A 22,792-nucleotide genomic window follows, 5' to 3' on the forward strand; every position below is an offset into this window, starting at 1 on the left:
GACAGACAACAAGAGGGCTAATCACTTCATCCTGAGTAAAGCCAGGGTGTGAGATTAGATAGCTTTCCAGCTCCAGGTTACAATCCTGTGGCCCCCACACACAACCTGTCCTACTTTGGGGCCTTTATAAAGCTGGACATCAGGAAAGGCTAATAGTGCTACAGAGGAGCCTAGTGTCAGACAGGAAAGGAGGAAAGAAAGAGCTAGTTTTGGAGACAGGATCTGAGTTCCAGTCATGCTTCTGTTACTACCTGTGTTGATGTTGAGCAAGAGATTAGGTCTCTTTGACCCTCAATTTCCTCATCTGTAAAATGAGAGGGTTGTGCTAGATGGCCTATGAGGTTCTTCCCAGTTCTAGAGCTATGATTTTATGAATCTTAAAAAAAAAAATATGCTAGTTTGGGCATCAGCACTGAAGGAGGCTTTGATGCGGCCTTCTCTGGAGATCCTCAAGAAGAAAAAAAACAATTGTCTGCCCTGGTTTGATAGCTTTATAAAGTTAGGTGGCTAGTCTCTGACTTATGGCTCTTCCATTGTTTGATTCCATGGCTCACTGTGATTCTTTCTCAAAAAGTAATTGTTCTTTGAAGAATTATATTTTTTTGTTATTTTCTTTTTAAATTTGGAGAAACTGTAATATACTAAAACCAGTAGTCTAGCTGCCTAAAGAACTAAGATTGTGTCTCAGTTCCACAAGAGAACAAGTATTTACTAAGTGTTTATTATGCTTCAGGCACTGTGTTAACCCCTGGGGATAAAATACTGGCAAAAAGAAAGATATCTTCTGCCCTCAAGGAGCTTACCTTCTAAGTGGTGAAGACCACACAGAAAGGGTTGGGGGAGGAAAGATAAGGAGCTAGGTACCTAAGTCTGGAAAAGCAGAAACAGGGCCATTTGAGTAACGAGCATCTTTGGCCCAGGTTATCCCTCACAATGGTGGTTCTGGCATGAACTCACTAGTGGAAGAAGGAAGTTTGCAGGCACGGAGGTGTTGCTGTAGGATGAAAAGGCCACAGGATCTGAAGTAATAAACAGCAGAGTCAAGGGAAGGCCATAGTATCTGAAGAAATTTCAGGGCTGAAAATGAGTCACTGTTAGGACAGCTTGATAGCACAGTAGAGGGAAGGGAAGGAGAGAGAATGAATGAGAGAGAGAGAATGGTGCTTCCTAGGCCTGGCCAACTGGCAAAGATCATGTCTTTCTTGAGAGGCTAATTGGTTGCAAGATTCAGATGAGAATAATGATTTGGAAGGACCATAGAGATCATCTAGTCCAATTACCTCATTTTATAGATGAGAAAACTGAGGCCTAGGGAAGTTAGGTAAATTTCTCCCAGAACTGCCATTTTGATGAAAGACCCCTGACCAGCCATCCCTCATTCTCCAGACTTAGCCACCCCCTCCATCAGAGACCTCCTTCCTCCCCTATTCAGCTCTTTTATGTTTTGTCTCCCTTCTATTAGAATGTAAATTTCTTGAAGGCTGGGACTGTTTCACTTTTTGCTTATATTTGTATCCCTAGCACTTGACACAGTGACTGACATGTAGTAAGTGTTTCATAAATGCTTGTTGAATGAGTGACTGACCGATTTGCCCCCAAGGTCAAGAATGTAGGAAGTACGTGAGGTCCAATTGGAAACTGAAGCTCTTTGACTCTAGAATGAAGGTTCTTTTCTCATCACGTCAAGCTGGCATATGTACAAATGTGTTGGAAACTCTCCAGTGCTCTGCAAGCATAAGGCATGATCATTTAGAATTATGATAATTATGTATGTTGTGAAGCCTATGGCAGCTGGCTTCCTTTGGCTTCTGCCCGTCGCCGTGTTTACTTTGCGAATCTCCAAAGGCATTGAGGTAGGAAGCATTTTGAGATGATTGTAACGTCAAAGTCTTCCACTCTGTTTTATTTCTTTTGAGACAAAAACTAATTGGTTTGACCTGATGCTTTTGTGAGTTGAGAGACAGATGAAGCTTAAGCCCCTTTCCTCCAGAATTCATTGATTTTGTTAAAATGTCTGCATTTATTTGCAAAATATTGCAGTATCCTGATGATTTCTTCAAAAGACAGTTATATGACTTTCTATCATTAATTTTGCTGTTATTCGTTCTGGATTTCCTGCAGGTCTTCTCCATCCATTCCATAATGCCACAGAAAGTATCAACCCTGGGGAAAAGTGACATGATTGTCACTGGAGCCAACTTTACACAAGCATCTAACATCTCCATGATACTGAAAGGAACCAGCACTTGTGACCAAGATGTGTAAGTCAATTGCTATTCAATCATGTCTGACTCTTCATGACCCTACATAGGGTTTTCTTGGTAAAGTTACTGAAATGGTTTGCCATTTCTTTCTCCAATTAGAGTAAAATAAAAAATTTCCATAGAACCAAATAATTTAAAAACCCCAGCTCTTATCTTATTATTTAGGGGGGAAATGTACAATATATTTTGTACAAAAATGTACAAAATCCCAGTGCCATGAAATAATTCTAGTAGTCCATTTAGAATTCATTGTAAGAGGATTTCAGCTGTAACACCAAAGGAAAAACCCCCACAGATTGTATGTAAGGCAAAAAATCCATTTCATACTCAAGAAGCTCGTAGTCTAAAAGGGGAGACAACATGTAAACGATTATGTACCAAAAAGATATAGACAGGATTAACTGAAGTTAGTTTCAGAAGGGAAGGCACTAAAATTAAGGGGGAGAGAGAAAGTCTTTTTGCAGGAAGTGGGATTTTAGCCTTGAATTCAAGGAAGCTAGAGAGGTTAGAAGGCAGAGATGAGGAGTGAGAGAATTCTAGGCACAGAGACAGCCAGTGTTGGGTGATGGAGGATCCCGTGGCAGGAATGGCCACTAGGTCATAGAGTAAAAGGAGGGGAGACAGGTATGAGAAGACTGTAGAAGTGGGAGGGGGCCAGGTCATGAAGGGTTTTAAAGGGCAAACAGGATTTTATATTTTATATATTAACATTTTATATTTACTGGAGTTTATTGAAGAGGGGGTGACATGGTCAGACCTGTGTTTGGGGAAGGTCAGTTTGGAAGACAGTCTGCAGTGGGGAGAGACCTGAGAAAGGAAGACCCTCCAGAAGTCTGGTGTAAGAGTCTGGCCATGGAGGGGTAGCAGCCTACTCAAGAGTGTAATTCTAGATCTGGAGGGATCTTAGAGCCCATCTAGTTCTCCTCTCCCTCCCCCCCCCCCAGCCCCACTTCCACTTTATAGCTGAGGAAACTGAGGCCCAGAGAGTTAAGAAGCCTGCTCAATTTCATACAAATAGAATATTGCAGAAAAGGAATTTGAACCCAAATCCTTTGACTCTAGACCCACTGACCTTTCCACTGCCCCACTTCACCTTCGAGGGCAGCTCAAAAATCCACATCAATATACTTAAATGTAAATATACACATATTTTCTCTTTGTGGTCTGCCTTCCCTCCTCCCCCCCTTTTGTCTCTTCCCATCTCTCCTTCCTCCTCCATCCCTCTCTGTCCTCTCTTTCACTCTATTCATCCCTTATTTCTTTTCACTCCCCTCCCCTTCTCCTCTTTCTCTCTCTCTTTCCCCCTCTGTCTCTTCTCTCTTTTTCCTCCCCTCCCTCTGCTCTTTTCCCTTCTCCCCTTTTCTGTTCTCCTCTTCACTCCCATTCTCTTCTTCCCCCTTCTCTCTCAACTCCCTACCTCTTCTACTGCATCCTTTCCTCCCTCCTTCCTTCTCCCTCCCTCTTTCTCTGTCTCTCCCTTCTTCCCTCTCTTCCTTTTCCTCTCCCCTTCTTCTGTGTCCCACTTCTCCTCTCTTTTACTGCCTGCTTTCTTCCTTCTCTCCTTCCCCATTCCCCTTCCCTTTCCTTTCCTCCTCTTCTTCACCTTCCCCTCCCCATCTTCTCTTCCCCTCTCTCTCCTCCCCACCCTCCTCCTTATTTCTGCCCCCTTTCCTTCATCCCTCTCTCCTCTATCTCTCTCTCTCTTCTTCTCCCTATTCCTCTCATCACCCAGAAGTTTTTGAAAAATTTTATAACAAAACGTGCTATATCGTGATTTATTCAAAACTGAATACTGAACCAGTTCTTGTAGTAAGAATAAGGACGGGACCTGTCGTCTCCTCAGTCCAGGGAATCCCTAGGTGGGGAAGCTCCCTCTCCCAGTACAGGCTGGCACCTTGCCTGCAGCTCAGAGTCCTTGAGAGTTGCCTTATAGGATAAATGCCTTGCCCTGGGTCTCTCAGGCAATAAGTGTTAGGGTCTGGACTTGAACTGAGGTCTTGCTGGCTTGGGGGCCAGCTCACTGCCCTCTATTCCCCAGACCTGGGAGGGTTTGAGGTTTTAGCCCTTCAGAGACATGCATGTATCATTTTCCACACCAGCTTCATTCACTGAGAAATTATCATTCCATTCTGAATCAGTGAATTTGGTATCTGTGTTCTTGGTGAAGTCAACTGTTTCTCACTGGCCTTATTCCTGTGTTTTTGCCATTTTCTAAAATTAGCTGCACACTGTGCTTATCTCTTCATGGCAATGTCATTTTCATAGCTTTTATTCAGATTAAATACCTTATTATTATATCCCTCCCCCCACCTCCACCCCTGCCCTGATTTCTTGATGTAAGTGAAATTGTGAAGTTAGCCACCTGTGTTTGCACAGAAAGGTGATCAGCTCTGTGGAAACAATATGTGTTTTTCAGGGAGTCGGGCTATTTCTGACTGATTATGCCAGTATTTCAATTCTGAATGTGTCTTGATGTGCTACAGTTATTAAATTAAATGGCTAAGAGATTCCTATCTGAGGAATATCTCGGTAACCACATCTGTGGCAGGAAGCCCAAGGTCACTGGCAGCAAAGGTCACGTTCCCTTAACGATAGAACATTGTTTGATTGCTTTAACCCGAATCATCATCCTGTCATTCCTAAAGGACAGGGACGTGTGCTGAGAAGGAATGAGGAGAATGGAGAACCATCTGTTGTCACATGGCTCTCTTGTACTTAGCCATTAATTTGGGATTTTAACATCCTATCAGTTTTATAATGTCATAGTCTTCGAGGGAACCTCATAGGCTATCTAGTCCAATCTCTTCATTTTACAAATGAGGAAACTGAGACCCAGAGAGAGAAAGTGAAAGATTCGCTAAAGGCCACCTGGAGCCAGTAAAATTAAAAGCTCGATTTTGACCCCTGTCCTTCTGATTTACACTCATGGTTGCCATAGAGGTCTCCATTGCTGGTAATTTTCTCCTTGAATAACTCATTAATTTTATAATGATTATGACTAATTTTGGCACTAAAAGGGCCCTAAAAGGCTAAGTCGTCGTAGGATCATAAATTTGGAACTGAAAGGAATCTTGGAGACCAAGTCCAAAACCCTCATTTTCCTGAAAAAGGAACTGAAGAATGATTAAGTGACTGGCCCAGGGTCACACAGCTGGCAAGTGTCTGAGACAGGACTTGAACCCAGGTCTTTTTAATGCCATACCCCGTGCTTATGTCCTACTGTACAATCTAGCTGGGGTTTTGGACAAAACCTTTTGTCCAGAACCTTCATTTTACAGATGAGGCAGCCAGATACCAGAGAGCTTGACTTACCTACAGTCACACATGATAAGTGCCACAGTAGAGATTTGAACTGGGGTCCTCATTGTTCACTTTTGTTTGTAGTTGGGTTTGGGTTTTTCCTAATCACAAGAGCTTTCAGAAGGAAAACACACTCATGTGGTATCGAGCTGGTGCTAACCCAGAATGTGATTCAGGTGTTCCCTGAATTTATTTTTGTTCCTTAATAATGAATGCAAACTTCAAATAGGAATAATAGTGTTGCTGTGTATCAAAATTGTGCCAGGCGTTATGCAAATACAGCCAGCTCTTCATTATTTATGCCGCTTGGAGTTTCTTTTCAGACACAAGTTTTAGCCCAAAGTTCTTCAGAGAGGCAGAAGCGGTGGGCTTGCCTCCCTATGGATCTTTGCCTGATCCCCAAGGCTGCTCTGGTTCTGGCCAGTTTAAGGAGACCTTCTATCCCATAGTCGTTTCCAAATTGGAGGATTTCTAGGAGACTGATTTAGGAATACAGATTGTGAGCCAGGAGAAGTCTTAGAGGTCATTTCATCTAGCCCCCTCCTTTTAGAGATGAGGAAACTTGGGCTCCCTGAGGTCAAGTGACTTTCCTCTAAGGCAGGGGTTCTTAACTGCATCAGGGACTACTTTGGCAATCTGGTAAAGCTTATGGACCCCTGATACAGTTCATAGGATCACAAAGGAAATGTGTCTATTGAAATAAAGATATATTTTCCCCCATCTATATCCATGGACTCCTTAAAATCTGTTAATTGGCCAGTATTGTGGTTGAAGGCTTTCAGTAGCCATATACCAGGAGTTCTTGGCTTTTTTTATATCATGGATCCCTTTGGCATTCTGGTAAGTTTATCAGTCCTTTTTCAGAACATTGTTTTTAAATATATAAAATAAAATAGTGAGATTACAAATAAAACCACTTATACTGAAACACAGTTATCAAACTTAAAATACAAACAAATTCACAGACTCCAGGTTAAGAACTCTTGTTCTAAGGTTAGAGTTAAGTAAATCTGGAAAATTTCCCCGGTAAAAAGCTTTGGAGTTTTAACCCTGGTCTTTTGACTATAAATTCTCTCTTTCTTCTTCCCCACTTTGCTTCTGAGCTTGCTTGTTGGTTTACTATGGAGTCCCCAATGTCACTTTTTGAGCTGGACCTCTGGGGCAGTGATGGAAAGGTCCTATCCATTCACCTGCTGTACTTGGTGACCTCTCCCAGGTATTCCCACTATACCATATTCTGGTCAAGGAACATCTGGAGTGTTGTGTTTAATTCTAAATACACCATTTTAGAAAGGACGTTGGCAGCATAAAAAGTGTCCAGAAGGGGACAAACAGGATGGTGAGGGATCTCAAAATCATGCCATTCATATAACTGGGGATGCTGAACTCTTGGGGAATATCTATGTTTAATAGTTTTGTTTTTGTATTTGAAGGGCTGTGGTGTAGAAAGGCAAGTCAAGATTAGTATTTATTAAGTACCACTGTATGAGTACTGGATACAAATACAAGCATGAAAAAAGATAATCCCTGCCCTCAAGGGGCTTATATTCTAATGGAAAAGACAATATATTAAAGGAAGTAAAAAAAGTAGAGTGAAGGGAGATGTAACCACCCACCCAGAGAGTCCAGATAGAGTCTGTAGAGATATGGCAACAGGGATGACCTTGAAATGGAGGTTCTGGGAAGAGCCAGTTAATTAGAAGGGTCTTCAAGGGTGGAATAAGTTTTCAGGGTGTTGTGGCAGGTGAATGATGAAATGACTGAGGAAACAAAGGTTTGATCTTCAGAACATATCAATGTATGAAGCGATGCTTGCCGATTGCCCAACAAACCAGGACCAGGCCTCCTCAGCTTAGGCCCGTGGGGTCAAGATGGACTTTTGTACATTAAAAACAATTAATCAAATAAGGCCAATTAATTAAAAAGAAATGATACAATATTAGATAATCTGATTTCCAATTGGATAAAAGATTAGAAAACTCTCCAAGTTGTAAGGGAGAGAGTGAACAGGTGCAATTCCCTGAAAAAGAGGTGTCCCACTCCCCCCAAGTGTCTATAAACAATCAAAGGAACATAGAAACAGTAACTGATTGATCAGTATGGGGCCAGTTTTCAGATAACACATATGCATTACTTGAGATATATAATTATGAGAAAACTCCTTGCATCAGTCATTGAGTCTTACTAGGTTTCTGGTCAGCATTACTCATCCTTTAGGGATCTCTAAGCAGCAGGTAAAGGTGGTCCAGCTTCCCAGTGCTAGGTTCAAACAATATGATAAGGTTTTCTTCCAGTTCCCACAACTGAATTAAGTTTCTTCACAGGAAATAATTTGGATTAGATCCAATTGAATAGAAACTAAGCTAGCTCAAGAATTGAATCACGAGATGAAGTCAGTGTGGCTCACTTACTTCCCATAATTCACCATTTGCTATCCTATTCCCCCCAATTCCTTCAGTGTGAAGGCTGCCATAGCATTGTGGATAAAAGTCTGGAAGGTCAAGACTAGAGCTGGGGTTGCTTCTGCTTTGTCCCGTTGAGCAGACCTCGGAACAGTGGGTGGGTGTGTTAAGAAGGAAGATGTAGACTCCATGTAAGGAAGGTCAGACTTTCTCAAAGCAGAATGAGATGGCTTGGGAGGTCTTGCTGGATATCTCCAATGAAGGCTGGGTGATCTTTCATTGAGAACAAGCTAGAGAGAAATAAAGTCAGAAAATCTGGTTTCATATCTCATCTGTGATGCTTATTAGCTAGCTCTGTGACCATGGCAAATCACTTCATTTCCCTGGACCTCAGTTTTAAAATGAACAATTTGGACTACAGAGCCTCTTGAGGTCCCTTTCTACCGGATCTCCTTCAAAAGCAGCAAAATCAACTCCCTTTTAGTCTTTCCATCAACTCCTGTGGATTTAGCAATCATTTCTATGCAGATGACTACATATTTGGGGCTTATCCCTCTCTTGAATTCCAGTCCTATATCTCTCATGACGTGCTAGACATCTGCACCCAGATGTCCCATGGGCATCTCCAAATCACCCTGTCCAAAGCTTGAAACCCAGTTCTCCTTTCTAGTCTCCCCATTTCTCTTGTGGGCACCATTGCTCTTCTGGTCATCTCAAGTCATAACCTCTGTTCTCCTAGATTCTTCATTCTCCCTTCCTCTCTCACTTCCCTGTCTCATTCTTCTCTTTGTGGCCTCAGCACCTATCAGTCCCTGTCACAAAGCAGGAGCTTAACGGATGGTCAAAGAAGGCTTGCATAGGTTGCTTTTTTCCTCTTGTCTTTCCTTCTCCCATTAATGGACGTTTGTATGCCAGATGAGATGAGGAGGAAATGAGTCCCCAGGTAACCCAGAAACCAATTATACACCCTCTGAATAAGGGCCAATTGGATGTAGGTGTTTCCTTTGTAAATCCTGGGTTAGTATGATTCTAATGAATTTAAGACTCTGCAGCCATGAGCAAATAATTGCTTTATTTAAGAGTCCTTCTCCCCTTCTATTCTAGAATACATGTTCACCAGGTGCTGAACGACACACATATGAAATTCTCTCTCCCGTCAAGCCGCAAGGAAATGAAGGATGTTTGTATACAGTTTGATGATGGCGACTGCTTTCCCGCCGGGACACTGTCTTTTGTCGCGTTGCCTTGGTGTTCTTTTATATTCCCAGCCACCACATGGGTCAGGTAACTTCTCAAATCTCAGGACCATTGTCATTTTTTTTTCCTTCCTTGCTCTCATTAAGTAGACATAAACATGGCATTAAAAGACATCAGTTTCACCAGCACATATTTGGGTGGAGAGAAGCCAGAATGGAAACCTTTCAGAGGTTCCCCTAACAGAAGGAAGGGAAATTCCAAACCAAGTCGAGAAATACCCCAATTTGAACACTTTTTGACAAAGACAGTAAATAAGCAGAAAACCTCCCTGTGGTTAAATTAGTATCTAGACACAGGTGTGGAAGTTGAAACCTATTGCTACCTCTTCACAATACATCTAATTTTCAAAGTAATTCCTGGCTTCAGCTACAAATTAAGTTCTCTTTGAAATCTTCTCCAATATTCCTGTTGCTCAGGGTTAGGTGTGAAGTGGCCCCAGGAGGCAGTTATCTTTATTTGCTCATAAACCACTCCCAAAGGCAAACCACTAAGACATTGTCATATAGCAAGGTAAAACTACTAACCCTGACTTGTTTGCACAGTAGTGACTGCACTGCCTCTGAGACCCTTTTCTCCAAGGCCTGTGCCACAGATAGATAAGGTAAATAGACTGGCTGGATTTCAGATGGAAGGCTCGCTGTTTCAAACCCATGTCATTGGCCTTGCTGTCAACAAGGACTCCATCCAATTGAGCTAACATGCTCAGACTTCTGTCCCAGTGAATGAATGTTTCATAGTCTGTATAAACAGAGGTTTAGAGGAAATCTGTCTAGTGGAGAACTAACTGTCTATTTCACATAGTATGGAGACTTTGATTTGGATATAATCTCAAAAATGTAAAGTAGACTTACAGTTCCAATTAAATTTGTCCCCAAGTTTGACAATTGCTTTGTTAGCCTAGGCGGTTGGGGGGAAGGAGGAGGTTTAAATATTAACTATGACATATCCTAACTGGTCAATAATTTCTTTGTTCATTTTTGCAGTGGCGGTCAAAATATAACCATAGAGGGCCAGAATTTTGATGTAATTGACAGTTTGATTATTTCCCATGAAGTGAAAGGAGATTTCAGTGTAAGTCATAAGGATACATCTTCTGATTGTCATTTTCACTTACCACTTTGCTACTGTGAAAACTAAAATTCATTTTGTTGTTGTTCAGGCGTTTTCAGTTGTGTCTAGCTCTTTGTGACCCCATTTGGGGTTTTCTTGGCTCTAGAGTGCTTTGCCATTTCCCTCTGCAGCTCATTTTACAAATGATGAAACTGAGACAAACAGGATAAGTGACTTACCCAGGGTCACACAGCTAGTAAGTGAGGTTGTATTTGAACTGAGGTTTTCCTGAATCCAGGGTGGGCCACTCTATCCACTGTACCACCTAACTACCCATAAAATTCATTTAGGAAACCTATATTGTTTTTATGCTTTTTTTTTTTCCTGTCCAGACCTATATTCTCATTGCCATACTCTTGACAAAAGACTTTTTTTTTTTAAAGCAATTGAGGTTAAGTAACTTGCTCAGGGTTACACAGCCAGTTATTTCTGGGTGTGGTGCTAAGTATCAGAGCCCAGATTCAATCCCAGGTCATCCTGACTCTGGGGCCAGTGCTCTTACTCGATGTGCTACCTGTCTGCCCAACAAAAGACTTCTTGTAATGATGCATATTGATACCTGCTCAGTAACTTAGCCCTAGGGCAAGCCCAGGGTCATCCAGATAAGATGTTTCAAAGGCAAGAATTAAATTCAGGTCTCCCTGACATTGACACAAGTTCTTTACTATGCTGAGTGCTTAATTATTATTATTTTTTAATTGAGTCAGTGTGACATCATGAAAATAGTGTCGGATTTGGAGTAAGAAAGATCTTTGTTCAGACAGCATATCTTACACTGTATCATCCTGGAGAAATCACTTAATCTAACCGAGTCTCAAGCAGTTTGTTCAGATATGGAGTGAAGCCCACGTAGTATAATCCTCTCATTGACAGATGCAGGAGCTCTGGCCCAGGGAGGGGAAGGGACTTGCCCAAAGTTGCACCCACAGGAAGGCAAAGAGGCAGGTTTGTGACCCAGATCCTCTGATGCCAGGGTGAGAGCACTTCCACTGCACCTGGGGCCTCCCATTCATCTAACGAATTATAGAAGACATAGTGTATTCCCACACTGATGAAATCACAGAAGATTGATGATTAAATAACTTTACATTTTGTGTGTGGAATGGCATGTCATGGGATAGTCTGAAATGATATCAGTCTGCATTTGTCCTTTACAGCATTTTTGTGCTCAAAGATTTCTTTCATCATTCAGTCCCTAGCACCCCCATGAGAAAGGCAAGGACAGTTATTATTATACCCATCTTACTGATGAGAATCCTGAGAAGCAAAGAAATCTACTCACTTAGCTGTTGTCTTTTTTCATTGCCTTGTCCTTTTTATTCTTTTCTTGGTCTCTTCCTGCCACCGTCCCTTTTTTTTTTTCTATTTTCTAATCCAATTTTCTGCTCTGATCAAACCCAAACTAGAATATTGTGTTTAGATGTTACATTAAAAAAATAATACTTTCCCCTCGTTACAAGTAAAAACAATTTTTCACCTTAGTCATTTTTTTTAAAAGTTTTGAGTTTTAAATTCTATCCTTCACACTCTCCCTTTCCTCATCCTGAGAGGGTAAGAAGTCTGATATAGGTTATTGGGGTGGGGAACTTGTGGCCTTCTAGGTCCTTGGATGTAGCCCTTTGAGTCCAAGTTTTGCAGAACAAATCCTTTTATTACGGGGATTTGTTTTGTGAAGTTTAGATTCAGTCAAAAGGTTACACTTGAGGACCTGGAGGGCCACATATGGCCTAAAGGCCCCAGGTTCCCCACCCTTGGGGAATGTAAAACATTTTGAGACACTACTTTTTTTTTTTTGACAAATGTTTTTATTTTTTTCTCAATTACATGTAAAAACCATTTTTAACATCTTTTTTAAAATTTTGAGTTCCAAATTATCCCTTTGCCCCCATCCTTGAGAAGGCAAGCACTTTGATATAGATTATATGTGTTCAGTGATGCAAAACATGTTTCCATATTAGCATGTTGCAGAAGAGAATGCAGATCAAAAAACAGGAAGCATAAAGAAAGCGTAATTAGCATTCAGATTCCATCAGTTCTTTCTGGGAAGATGGATAGCATTCTTCATCCTAAGTTCTTTGGAATTATCTCAGATCATTGCTGAGAATAGGTAAGTCGTTTGCAGTTCTTCATCATACAATATTGCTGCTATTGTATTCTCCAGGTTCTGCTCACTTCACCCTACATCAGTTCATAGAAGTCTTCCCAGATTTTTCTGAAACCATCCTGCTCATCATTTCTTATAGCACAATAGTATTGCATCACAATCATATACCACAGCTTGTTTCAGCCTTTCCCCAGTTGATGGACATCCTCTCATTTTTCAATTCTTTGCCACCACAAAAAGAGCTGATAACTATATTTTTGTACATATAGGTCCTTTTCCTTTTTCTTTAATCTCTTTGGGATACAGACCTAGTAAGTGATATTGCTAGGTCAATGGGTATTTGTAGTTTATACCCTTTGGGTATAGTTCCAAATTGCTCTCCAGATTGGTTGAATCAGTTCACAACTCCACCAACTATGCATTAATATCCCAGTTTTTCCACATCCCCTCCAAAATTTGTCATTTTCCTTTTCTGTCATATTAGTCAATCTGATCAGTGTGGGCTAGTACCTGAGAGTTAGACTCTACATTTTAAGAAGGACGTTACCACAATTGAAAATATTGAGGATGGCCACCAGCATGATAAGTGGTATAAAGATTAAATGAAGGAACAAAAGATGTTTAGCCTTGGTGAAGACATTCATGATATTTGGAAGACTGTCATGTACAAGAGGGATTAGACTTTTTCTTATCCACCCTTGAGCATAACTAGGAACAATGAACCAAAAGTAGCCAAGAGGCAGATTTAGACTTGGTTTAAAGAAAGCTAGAGCTGTTCCCAAGCAGTTGACTGCCTTGAGAGGTCATGAGTTCTCCAGAATAGAATGTCTTTAGCTGCTTGTTGGGGAGGTGATAGAGAGAGTTTCTGTGCAAGTATGGGTTGATCTAGGTTAGTGGTGTCAAACTCCAGTAGAAAAGGGGTCACTAAACTGTTCAAAAGGATCCCTGTGGGCCACATATAGACTTAGTTTTTAAGTGTGTTGTTATCGACATATCTTTATTTTGTTAACTATTTCCCAATTACATTTTAATCTTGTTTAGTCACACTCAGAGAGTCATGTTTTTGACACCTCTGGTCTAGGCGACTTCTGAGGTCCTTTCTAGCTCTGATTCTGAGTGCTTGATATGCCCATTGGCCATTTAGAGAAAGCCAAAGACCCTCCACAGCTCTGGTAGCTTCTTTAATGTCAGCCTTGTAAGTGTGGACCCCCTCCATCCCCAGCCACTGTGATCCCAGCCATACATGTATGATCATATTAAAGATATTTCCACATTAGTCATGTTGTGAAGAAGAATAAGAGCCAAAGGAAAAAAACCACAAGAAAAAAAAAAAAAAGAAAATAGTCTTCTTCTATCTGCATTCAGACTCCATAGTTTTTTCCTCTGGATGTGGAGAGCATTTTCCCTCATGAGTCTTTTGGAATTGTCTTAGATCATTGCATTGCTGGGAAGAGCTAAGTCCATCCTAGTTGGTCATCGCACAATGTTGCTGTTTAGGGCTATTTCCAATCCTAACTTTCCTTCTGATTTTAAGTCATTCCTCTGTGACCCTCTAGCAACCAGAACAACCCATTAATTGAATGGTTTGCCTTGGAATCACACAGTGGGTGGTTTGAATGTCATGGAGACACAGCTTAGTGGTCTGAGTAAGTCAGTATGTAAGCACAGCAGGTGATGGGGTTGTAATCACATAAGAGCTTTCCTCCACAGATTGGGGCCGCTGCTTTCTGAAAAGCCTTTCTGACCATAACAGAATGCAGCAGATTTGGCCTCAGAAGAACAGTTGTCTTTAGGAAATACGGAGAATGAGATGAGCAAAGTTAGGACAATTTTATCAAACCTAAAAAACGAATGATCCTTAGCAGTATTTTAGAAATTGCTCCTTCTAGGAAATCCTGGTCTCACGCTTCATATCCTATCCAACCGTCCACCTAGGCCATGTTCCCACTTGCCTGGCTGCCATGGATCTACCTGGCCCTGTAGAATCACAACTTCTTTTAAAGTGGGAGGGGACCTCTGTGATGCCAATCCCATGGTTTTACAGATGAGGAAACTAAGTCCCAGGGAGTTTGTACCTTTCCCAAGGTCACACAGGTAGGAGATAACAGTAACAGGCCTAAGATTTTGCTTAGTTTTGAACCTAGGTCTTCTAATTCCAATTCCACTGTAATCTACTGTCCATCCCATTGCTTCTGGAAAGGGATCGACTCTCCATGCAAATTCCACTCTGCATCCCTGTGAATCCTCAGATTAAACCCCCTTCTCTGGCTATTGTCCCTACCATGTGGGATCTCCCCTGAGGGCAGGAGCTGTCTTTGTATTGCCAGTGTACGGGCACACTTCTTGGCATATAATAAGTGCTTAATAAATGCTCCTCATTCATTTGTAGAAAGGATTTGGCAAATCGCCCAGTCCAACCTCATTATCATTTTACAGAGGAAGAGACTGAGACCCAGAGGAACATTAGAACTTTAGAACATTAACTTGTTTAAGATCATACAGGAACTTAAGTTTTCTAATACCCAACCTTTCTTTTTTTTAAATTAGTGATTTTTTTAATCAACAAAAATCTGTTTCTTTTCTTCCCTCACATTAGAAAAAGAAAACCCTTGTAACAAATATGCACAGTGAAGCAAGCCACGTTTCCACATTACTGTTGTTGTGGAGTCATTTTCAGTCGTGTCCAGCTCTTAGTGACCCCATTTTGGGATTTCTTGGCAAAGATCCTGGAATGGTTTGCCATTCTCCAGCTAATTTTTACAGATAAAGAAACTGAGACAAACAGGGTTAAGTGACTTGCCCAGGGTTACACAGCCTCTCCCATGGACCACTTAGCTGATGGCCAGTTCAAAAAATATAAACCTCATTCTGCATCCTGAGTCATAAGCTCTCTACCAGAAGGTGATAGTGTTTCATTCTCAGTCCTTCAGAGTCCTGCTTGATCAATGACAACAGTCTTTCCAATACCCCTTGCTGCATCGCCATCCCTCAGTTGCTAAAATCATTAAAGCTGAATTGTTCACTTCTAATCCAGAGGTTAGGAGATAAAAGAAATAAAGAAAACATTATTCCCAAGAATTAAAATGTGCTAGGAGCTGGGAGTAGGAATGTGGGGTAGGGTAGAGGGTGGGGATGTATACCTTAGGCATAATGAGACTGACAGGTCTCACCTGGGTAGTAGAGTCTGTTATAAAGGCCTTTTTACCTGGCTGCCCCCATTCCGATGTTCCAGCTCTTCAGGGCTTGGGACATCTATGAACACATCCATCACCAGGCTGGCAGGGTGTGAAATCTGTACTCATGCAGACTGTAATGCAGCTATAGGCTCAAGGGATTTTGTCAGTCCACTGCTGCCCTCCCTGGGCCAAGACCTCAGCAAATGGGCTAGGAGGTAGGAAGCAGCAGACATCAGAGGAATTCAGATAAGTTCAGAGAAAGTATGGAGACAGATCAGTGCCATGCCATTTGGGGTTTTCAAACTTCAGTAAAGTCCATTTTCTAAGTAGACTTCAGCAATGGAAGCTTCCAAAAGGGAATGTATGTTGTCATGGTTCTGTACTGAGATGAATGAGGGTTTTTCAGGCATTCCTTCTATCTCCAGCACTCAGATCAGGGCAGCTCAGGTGGCACGGTAGATTGCTCGGCCTGGAATCAGGAAGTCCTGAGTTCAAATCCAGCCTCGGATACTCACTAGCTGCGTGATGCTGGACAAATCACCTCACCCTATTTGCCTCAGTTTCCTCATTTGTAAAATGAGGATACTATAAACACTTTCTTTTGGGGGTTGTTGGTGAGAATCAGATGAGATATTTGTAAAGCCCTTAGCATGATACCTGGAACAGAGTACGTGCTGTATGTCAAATATATTAGCATATTTATATGCTAAATGTTAATTATTATTCTGCAGACCCTTATAAATGCTTCTTGATTTGAATAAGTTGACAAATCTTGCAGCAAGAATGAGAACAAGCAGGATGGCAAGGTGGCACAGTGAATAGAGCACCGGCCCTGGAGTGAGGAGGACCTGAGTTTTTAAAATCCGTATGACCTTGGGCAAGTCACTTAATCCCAATTGCCCAACCTACCCCCCTCCAAAAAGCCAACAACAACAAAAAAGAATGAGAACAAGCAGCAGAGAGGTGGAGAGTTACTAGGGCAAAATAATCTGTGTGTATACTCTATGTGTGTGTGTGTGTGTGTGTATGTGTATACATATAGTCAGGTGCTGTCACTTTATCTGAAGTTATTGCTGAATTGTTTGCTGAGTGCTACTGTGCACCAGACACCGTGGTAAGAACCAGACATACAAAAAAAGATAAAATGAAATAGTCCCTGCCCTCAAGGAGATTCCATTTTCTCAGGGGAGAGTCTAGTCCTGAAGTAAGGGAAGGAGGACAATAATATTTCTAGAAATAATTGTCAACGTATAACCTATATCAGATTGCTTACTGTCTCAGGGAAAGGGGAAGAGAGGGAGAGAGAGAGAAAATTGGGAACTCAAAGTTAAAACAAAAAAAGGTAAAAAGTGACTTTAATTTGAAAAAAGAATATTGAAGTTGTTTTTATATGTAATTAGGAAAAAATAAAATATTAAATGAAAAATTGTCTTTATATGTATTTGGGGTATTAAAAACAAATAACTGTTAGATAACAACAAGAGGGATCAGTAAAACATTTACTAATGTTTATGAGAGAAAGATTTGAAGTTGCTTAGGAATAAGAGCTCTATTTTCCAAATCCAGTCTGTACATAGGCTAGCACAAATCATTGGCTATTCTGGGTGGTCAGGAAGTGATGCTTTTAGCTTGAGAAATAAACAACTACTAAACTTTGTTACAGCTGATGAAAATCAGTTTAAAAAAAACTTGCCCCATAAAACCTAGCTACTTCTCCCCAAAAGAGAGAAACAAAATTCTTTTTTGGTGCAGTCAGCTTTCTAGATAACCGTGTTTGTCCTTGCAAAGACAGCCCTGACTCAGGCTTTCCATATCCTCTTGCCATTGGCTTTGCTGATCTGCTGTACCCGGTGAGTCATGGAATCCCAGCCTTGGAAGGGACTTTAGTGGTCATGGACCCAACCATGAATTCTTTCTGCTGTACTGTACTGTTGTACGCCACCCCCCCCACCCCACCCCCACCCCCCGTAATAAGTGATCTGGCCAGTCCCTACTCGAGGAGTTCACCTATAAGGAACTCCTTAAGACTGCCCCAAAGTCTTATGATCATGGGAGCACAGATTGAGAGCTCTTTGAGGTCCTTTACAGGCCCATCTGGTCCATCCCTCACACCCCCATTTTATGGAAATCAAAGCCAAGAAAAATACAGTAACTGGAGTAAGATCATACACCAAGGTCAGATGCCCGTTTTTCTCTTAGTAAGCTGTGTTTGTTAGGAAATCTTTCATAGTATTGATCTGTCTCCTTGTTAACTCTTACCCTACTGCATCTACTTCTGCCTTCTGGGGCCAACCAGACTACCCATCTCATCCCTCTTTCACATTAAAACCAAAAATTTCAAAAACAAAAAACCCAGTCTTTGAAATAAGTGAAGGAGGATATTGAACAATACCTCCAGCTCTCCCAAGTTGTCTTCTCCTCTGTGTGTGCATCACGTCCCAGCTAAACCCCCACCGTCTACAGGACGTCTTTCACAATACCTCTGAATTTCAGTGCCTCCCTTCTGTTCATTCTTTCCTGTCCTGTCCATAGCTTTTTTTTTTTGGTACCCATTTTTACTTGTTCTGGCCCATTAGATTGTGAGCTCCTTGGTCAACAGCCGGAACTGTCTTTTGCCTCTCTTTGTGTCCCCAATGCTTAGCACAGTTCCTTGCATGTAGTGGGTACTTAATAAATGCTTATTTGACTCACTGTCAATGTTGAAATAATCTCAGTTCTTTCCATTTGATAAAAAATTCCTTTTTAATTTCCCCATTAAAAACATTTTTGACAAATATCAGCATGTAAAATGCCATAGTATCTGTACATCCATATGCATTTAGCCAAATGGCATTCCTATAAGAGGAATTAATGATAGAATTGCAAATTCAACCCATATGTTGAAATTAGAAATTAGAAAGGAGTAGCCATTTCATGACAGAGGGAACTGCTTAACAGAAGTATAAAACGTTCCTTGCCAGGGGTTGATAGAGACCAATAGACAGAGGTGTAGACTTCACTTGGGAGCCCTCATCCCTTAGGGCGGATGTTGTACCATCTTGGTGGCCCTCCCATAGGTATATCTGAGCATCTTCTCTCTACACTGGAAAGAGATCAAAAAACCTCACCAGTTTCCCTCAGTAAGCTAGTAAATTAGTGGTCATGCTTTCACATTCCTTCCCCTCTTTTGTTTGGGTAAAGCTTCTCCTACTTCCCTTACTCAGAGTCTGCTCACTCACCACCAGCTCTCTGTGTTTGACTCATCCTTCCTCTCCTTTCACTGGTAGAGATGCTTTGAAGAGAAAGTTGGCACAATCTGGCAGCCTTCATTCTTTCTCCACTTTTGTCTTATTTGATAATGGTGGCAGACTGACTTGGCGGTCATAGCTTAGGGCTTGAAGTCAAAGTCAGCTTCTCTCTTATTTATTTCAGGCAGCTCCATCATAGTCTAGTGGAAAGAACTGGAGTCAGAAGACCTGCCTCTGGCATCTCTTATATGAGTGAATTTGGGCATGTCATTTAATCCATCTACCAAGTCACTGGTTCTCCAACTTTACTGTCTTGGGATCGCTTTAAACTCTTATTATTATTGCTTTTTGAAGGGCAACTGAGGTTAAGTGATTTGCCCAGGGTCACACGGCTAGTTTTTGTTTTAAGTGTCTGAGGTTGGATTTGAACTCAGGTCCTCCTGACTCTACAGCCGGTGCTCTATTCACTGCGCCACCTAGCCACCCCTACACTCTTATTATTAAGCACACTCCCTAAAAGAACTTTTGTTTAAGCAGGCTATGTTTATTGGTATTAATCATATTCAAAATTAAAGCATCTAAATTTATTCTGAATGGTTTTGACATCTTGGACTTCCTCAAAGGATCAGTTCCCTGAACCCTGCTTTGAGAATCATTTCATGAAGAAATTAGCAGGTTGTAATTCAAGTTGGTGGAAGGAGTTTTCATACCAGGAGTTCCTAGACTGCTGAAATCATAGCCCTTGTGTATTCTTATTTTAAAAATCGCAGTGCAGATTGAAGCATACTTTTTTCACTTTGTTTTACTTGGCCCCCCCCCCCCCGCCTCACTAATAGAATATTTTTGGTAAGATTTCACATGTATAATTGATATCATATTGCTTACTTTCTCAGTGGCTAGGGTTGGAGCTTGAGGGAGGGAGAGAATTTGGATCTCACAATTTTTTAAATGTTAAGGTAAATATATTGAAAACCAGAAAGAGAGAAACGAAGAAAAAAAAAGAGGAAGGAAAGAAGAGAAAGAAAAATGTCACCCACTGAGATGATCTACTTTGTTATCTGCATACTTTGAAGTGCCAGTATTTGAGAGTGGTAGTTGTTGTTTTACATAAAACACAGTTACCCACAAACCAGATCATGCAGAGGCTGTAAAATGTGCTTTCTACATTCTGTCTAGTTTCCAACTTGCTTTCCATTCTCTTCAGCCTTGAATGAAGCTTTCTCCCTTTTACTGTTAGTCTCTTCCTCCCATAAACAGCCTTTTGCTCTGTTGTGGTTAACAACCTCTGCTAAAGCTTCTGAGGAGTCACTGAGGGTGACAACTGCCATCAAGTGAACCGGGTGTCTGCTGCTGTCTCTCCATCCCTACTGTTTTCACAGTGGCGTTGACTTCACCAGCTACTGCATGTGGACTTCAAGGATGTTTAGAATCCTTTCGCCCAGTGGTGTCAAAGTCAAAATGAAAGGAGGGAAGGGGGGGGTGCTCTGATCTGTGTCCCCATGGGTTGCACATTGACTTAGTTTTCTAATGGGATATTAGCAAAGTTTTGTCGAATTTTTATTGATTTTATTTAATATTTCCCACTGACATTTTAATCTGGTTCAGTCTTGGGCACCATGTTTGACACGCTTTGGATGCTCCTTGATCAGTTAAACCTTCCCCTCTGAGCCCCTCTCCCCTACCAGTAGATGCCATGTTACTTCTTCCCACAGGGTTATGCCATCATCTCAAACTATTTTGACTGGATCACTAATTCAGTGAACTTACCAAGTTGTTTGGTATTTTTTTTCCCCTCCAGGTCTCTCAGTATTGTACAGAGACACAGTGCAACTTTCTGGCTCCCAATTTAAAGTCTTCCAAAGGCCGTCCAAATGTTAATGTGAAAATGAAAGTACAGGATGTTTACCTAGACTGCAACACTTTGCAGTATCTCGATGACCCCCGATTTACTGGCTATCGTGCAGACTTTTTGGGGGTTCAAGAATTGGAAGTAAAAATCCAAGTAAGTTTGTTTTGTGTGTGGGTGGGGAGCCCCACTTCAAATGAATTGGACGTTGTCTTTATGCATTTTGTCTTCCATGCATTGGGTCATAAAGAGCCATCTTTTCCAATACCCTCACTGTACAGATTGGGAAACTGAGGCTTAAAGAGGTGAAGTCTAGAACTGGAAGGGATCTCAAAGGCCATCCAGTCCAATACCCTCATTGTACAAATTGGGAAACTGAGGTTCAAGAAAATTAAGTGCTCTACCTGAGGTTACACAGGTATCAAAGATTAGAGACAGGACGTGAACCCAAATCCTCTGCTTCCAAATCTGGGAAATTTCCACAAGACTACAATGCCTTCTCAAACACAGTAAGTAACAGAGCTGGGATCAAATTTTTTTTCCTGTTTTCCTATTTTCCATGGCAGAAAGAAAATGACAACTTCAACATTTCCAAGCATGACATTGAGATGACTCTTTTCTTTGGGGAAAATAATCAGAAAAACTGCAACTTCGAAAATATTACCAGGGGTCAAGATCTTACTACCATCCTTTGCAAAATTACGGTTTCAGCTGAAAATAACAACTTTGCATCACCTAAGAAAGTTAGGGTAAGTCGGCATAACATGCTTATTCATGACTTTCCCTTCTCCCATTAAGACTGCCAAGTCTAGTGAAAAGCCAAATTGACACCCTACATGGATCAGAGGATCCTTATTTGCCCTAAGGGATGAGGGCTGCCAAGTGAAGTCTACACCTCTGTCTATTGGTCTCTATCAACCCCTGGCAAGGAATACTTGTTGGTAAGGATCATGGAAATCACCTAGTCCAACCTCATCATTTTGCAGATGAGGAAACTGAGTCCCAGAAAGATGAAGGGGCTTGAAGGTTTTTAGATTTTCTATATAAAATATGCTATATTTTAAATATACAATATGTATTTTTAAAAGTTTCTGCAAACTCATGCAGCTGCCAAATTCCCCTCACATGAGCCTGTTAAAGTGTCAAGTTCTGAGCTCACCATGTATACAAAACTAACAAGCTTTGATGGCTTTTGTTCTTCCTATACATCTGTATCTTACCATTTGTGAACAAATGCTTTATCCAAACACTGCAAACTCTCTTTCCCAAATTGGGGTGAGAGCTGAACTTGGGCAAATGAAAAGGGATGTGTTCTTAGGCCACCTTGAGTCGAATGTTGTCCAGATAGATGGTTTTCCTTGAGCTGCTCTGATCAGAATTGCTTTGGATTTCACTTGCTTGTCTTTTCCAAGCCATCCTTCAATACCATTCTTATGTTTCGTATGAAAATGAGGCAAGATGCAGGAAACAACTTGCAACTTATCAGATACTTACCAGGATTTCCTATTATGGGGAACTCAGCACCAGGCAATAGTTGTCAAAAAGTTTTTTTAAGTGAATTGAGATCATTGGATCAAATGCTGGTATCAGTCCCATAGGAGTCTCAAACAGTCAATTAACAGACATTCATTAAGTACCATGGATACAGTGCTAGGTTTGAGGGATAAAATTTAGACAAAAAGTGAGTTTCTGCCCTTAGTCTCTCTGGAAAGAAATGACACATATTTATAAAAGTGTATACAAAACTTATCAGAGTTTAGGGCTGCACTAAGACTGTTGGAACACCTTGTATGGGATCATTTTGGGGAGAAGCCACTAATTGCTAGGAGGAACAAGAAATGCTTCATGTATGGGGATGTGTTTGGGCTGAGCCTTAAAGGAACCCTGAGATTCATAGAGACAGATGAGAAGGGCATGCATCTCTAGGCCTAAGAGACAGCCAGTAGGAAGTCATGGAGATGAGCGATGGACTGCTATGTATGGGAAAATGAAAGAAGTTCTGTCTTATGATTCATTAAGGGGAGTAATAAGGAATAAGCCTATAAAGGAGATTGAGGCCAGTTTGTTAAGGGTTTTAAATGCCAGAGGAGTTTGGTTCTAGAACTA

The 22,792-nt window shown here is 41.2% G+C and overlaps 1 protein-coding gene across 1 annotated transcript in view; it reads left to right on the top strand.

Moving 5' to 3' along the window:
• PLXNC1 (plexin C1) overlaps positions 1–22,792 on the top strand; it is a 226,955-nt gene that overhangs the window by 108,094 nt on the left and 96,069 nt on the right. The window contains exons 10-14 of the mRNA XM_069095172.1: positions 2,122–2,261; positions 9,071–9,250; positions 10,207–10,294; positions 20,639–20,842; positions 21,253–21,435. Of these exons, the coding sequence (XP_068951273.1) occupies positions 2,122–2,261; positions 9,071–9,250; positions 10,207–10,294; positions 20,639–20,842; positions 21,253–21,435 (795 nt within the window). The remainder of the gene's footprint in view (positions 1–2,121; positions 2,262–9,070; positions 9,251–10,206; positions 10,295–20,638; positions 20,843–21,252; positions 21,436–22,792) is intronic.

The sequence above is a fragment of the Petaurus breviceps genome, unplaced genomic scaffold, assembly GCF_028583685.1.
Source record: "Petaurus breviceps papuanus isolate PSGF00001 unplaced genomic scaffold, PetGlider_PUasm1.0 225, whole genome shotgun sequence".
Lineage (NCBI taxonomy): Eukaryota > Metazoa > Chordata > Mammalia > Diprotodontia > Petauridae > Petaurus > Petaurus breviceps.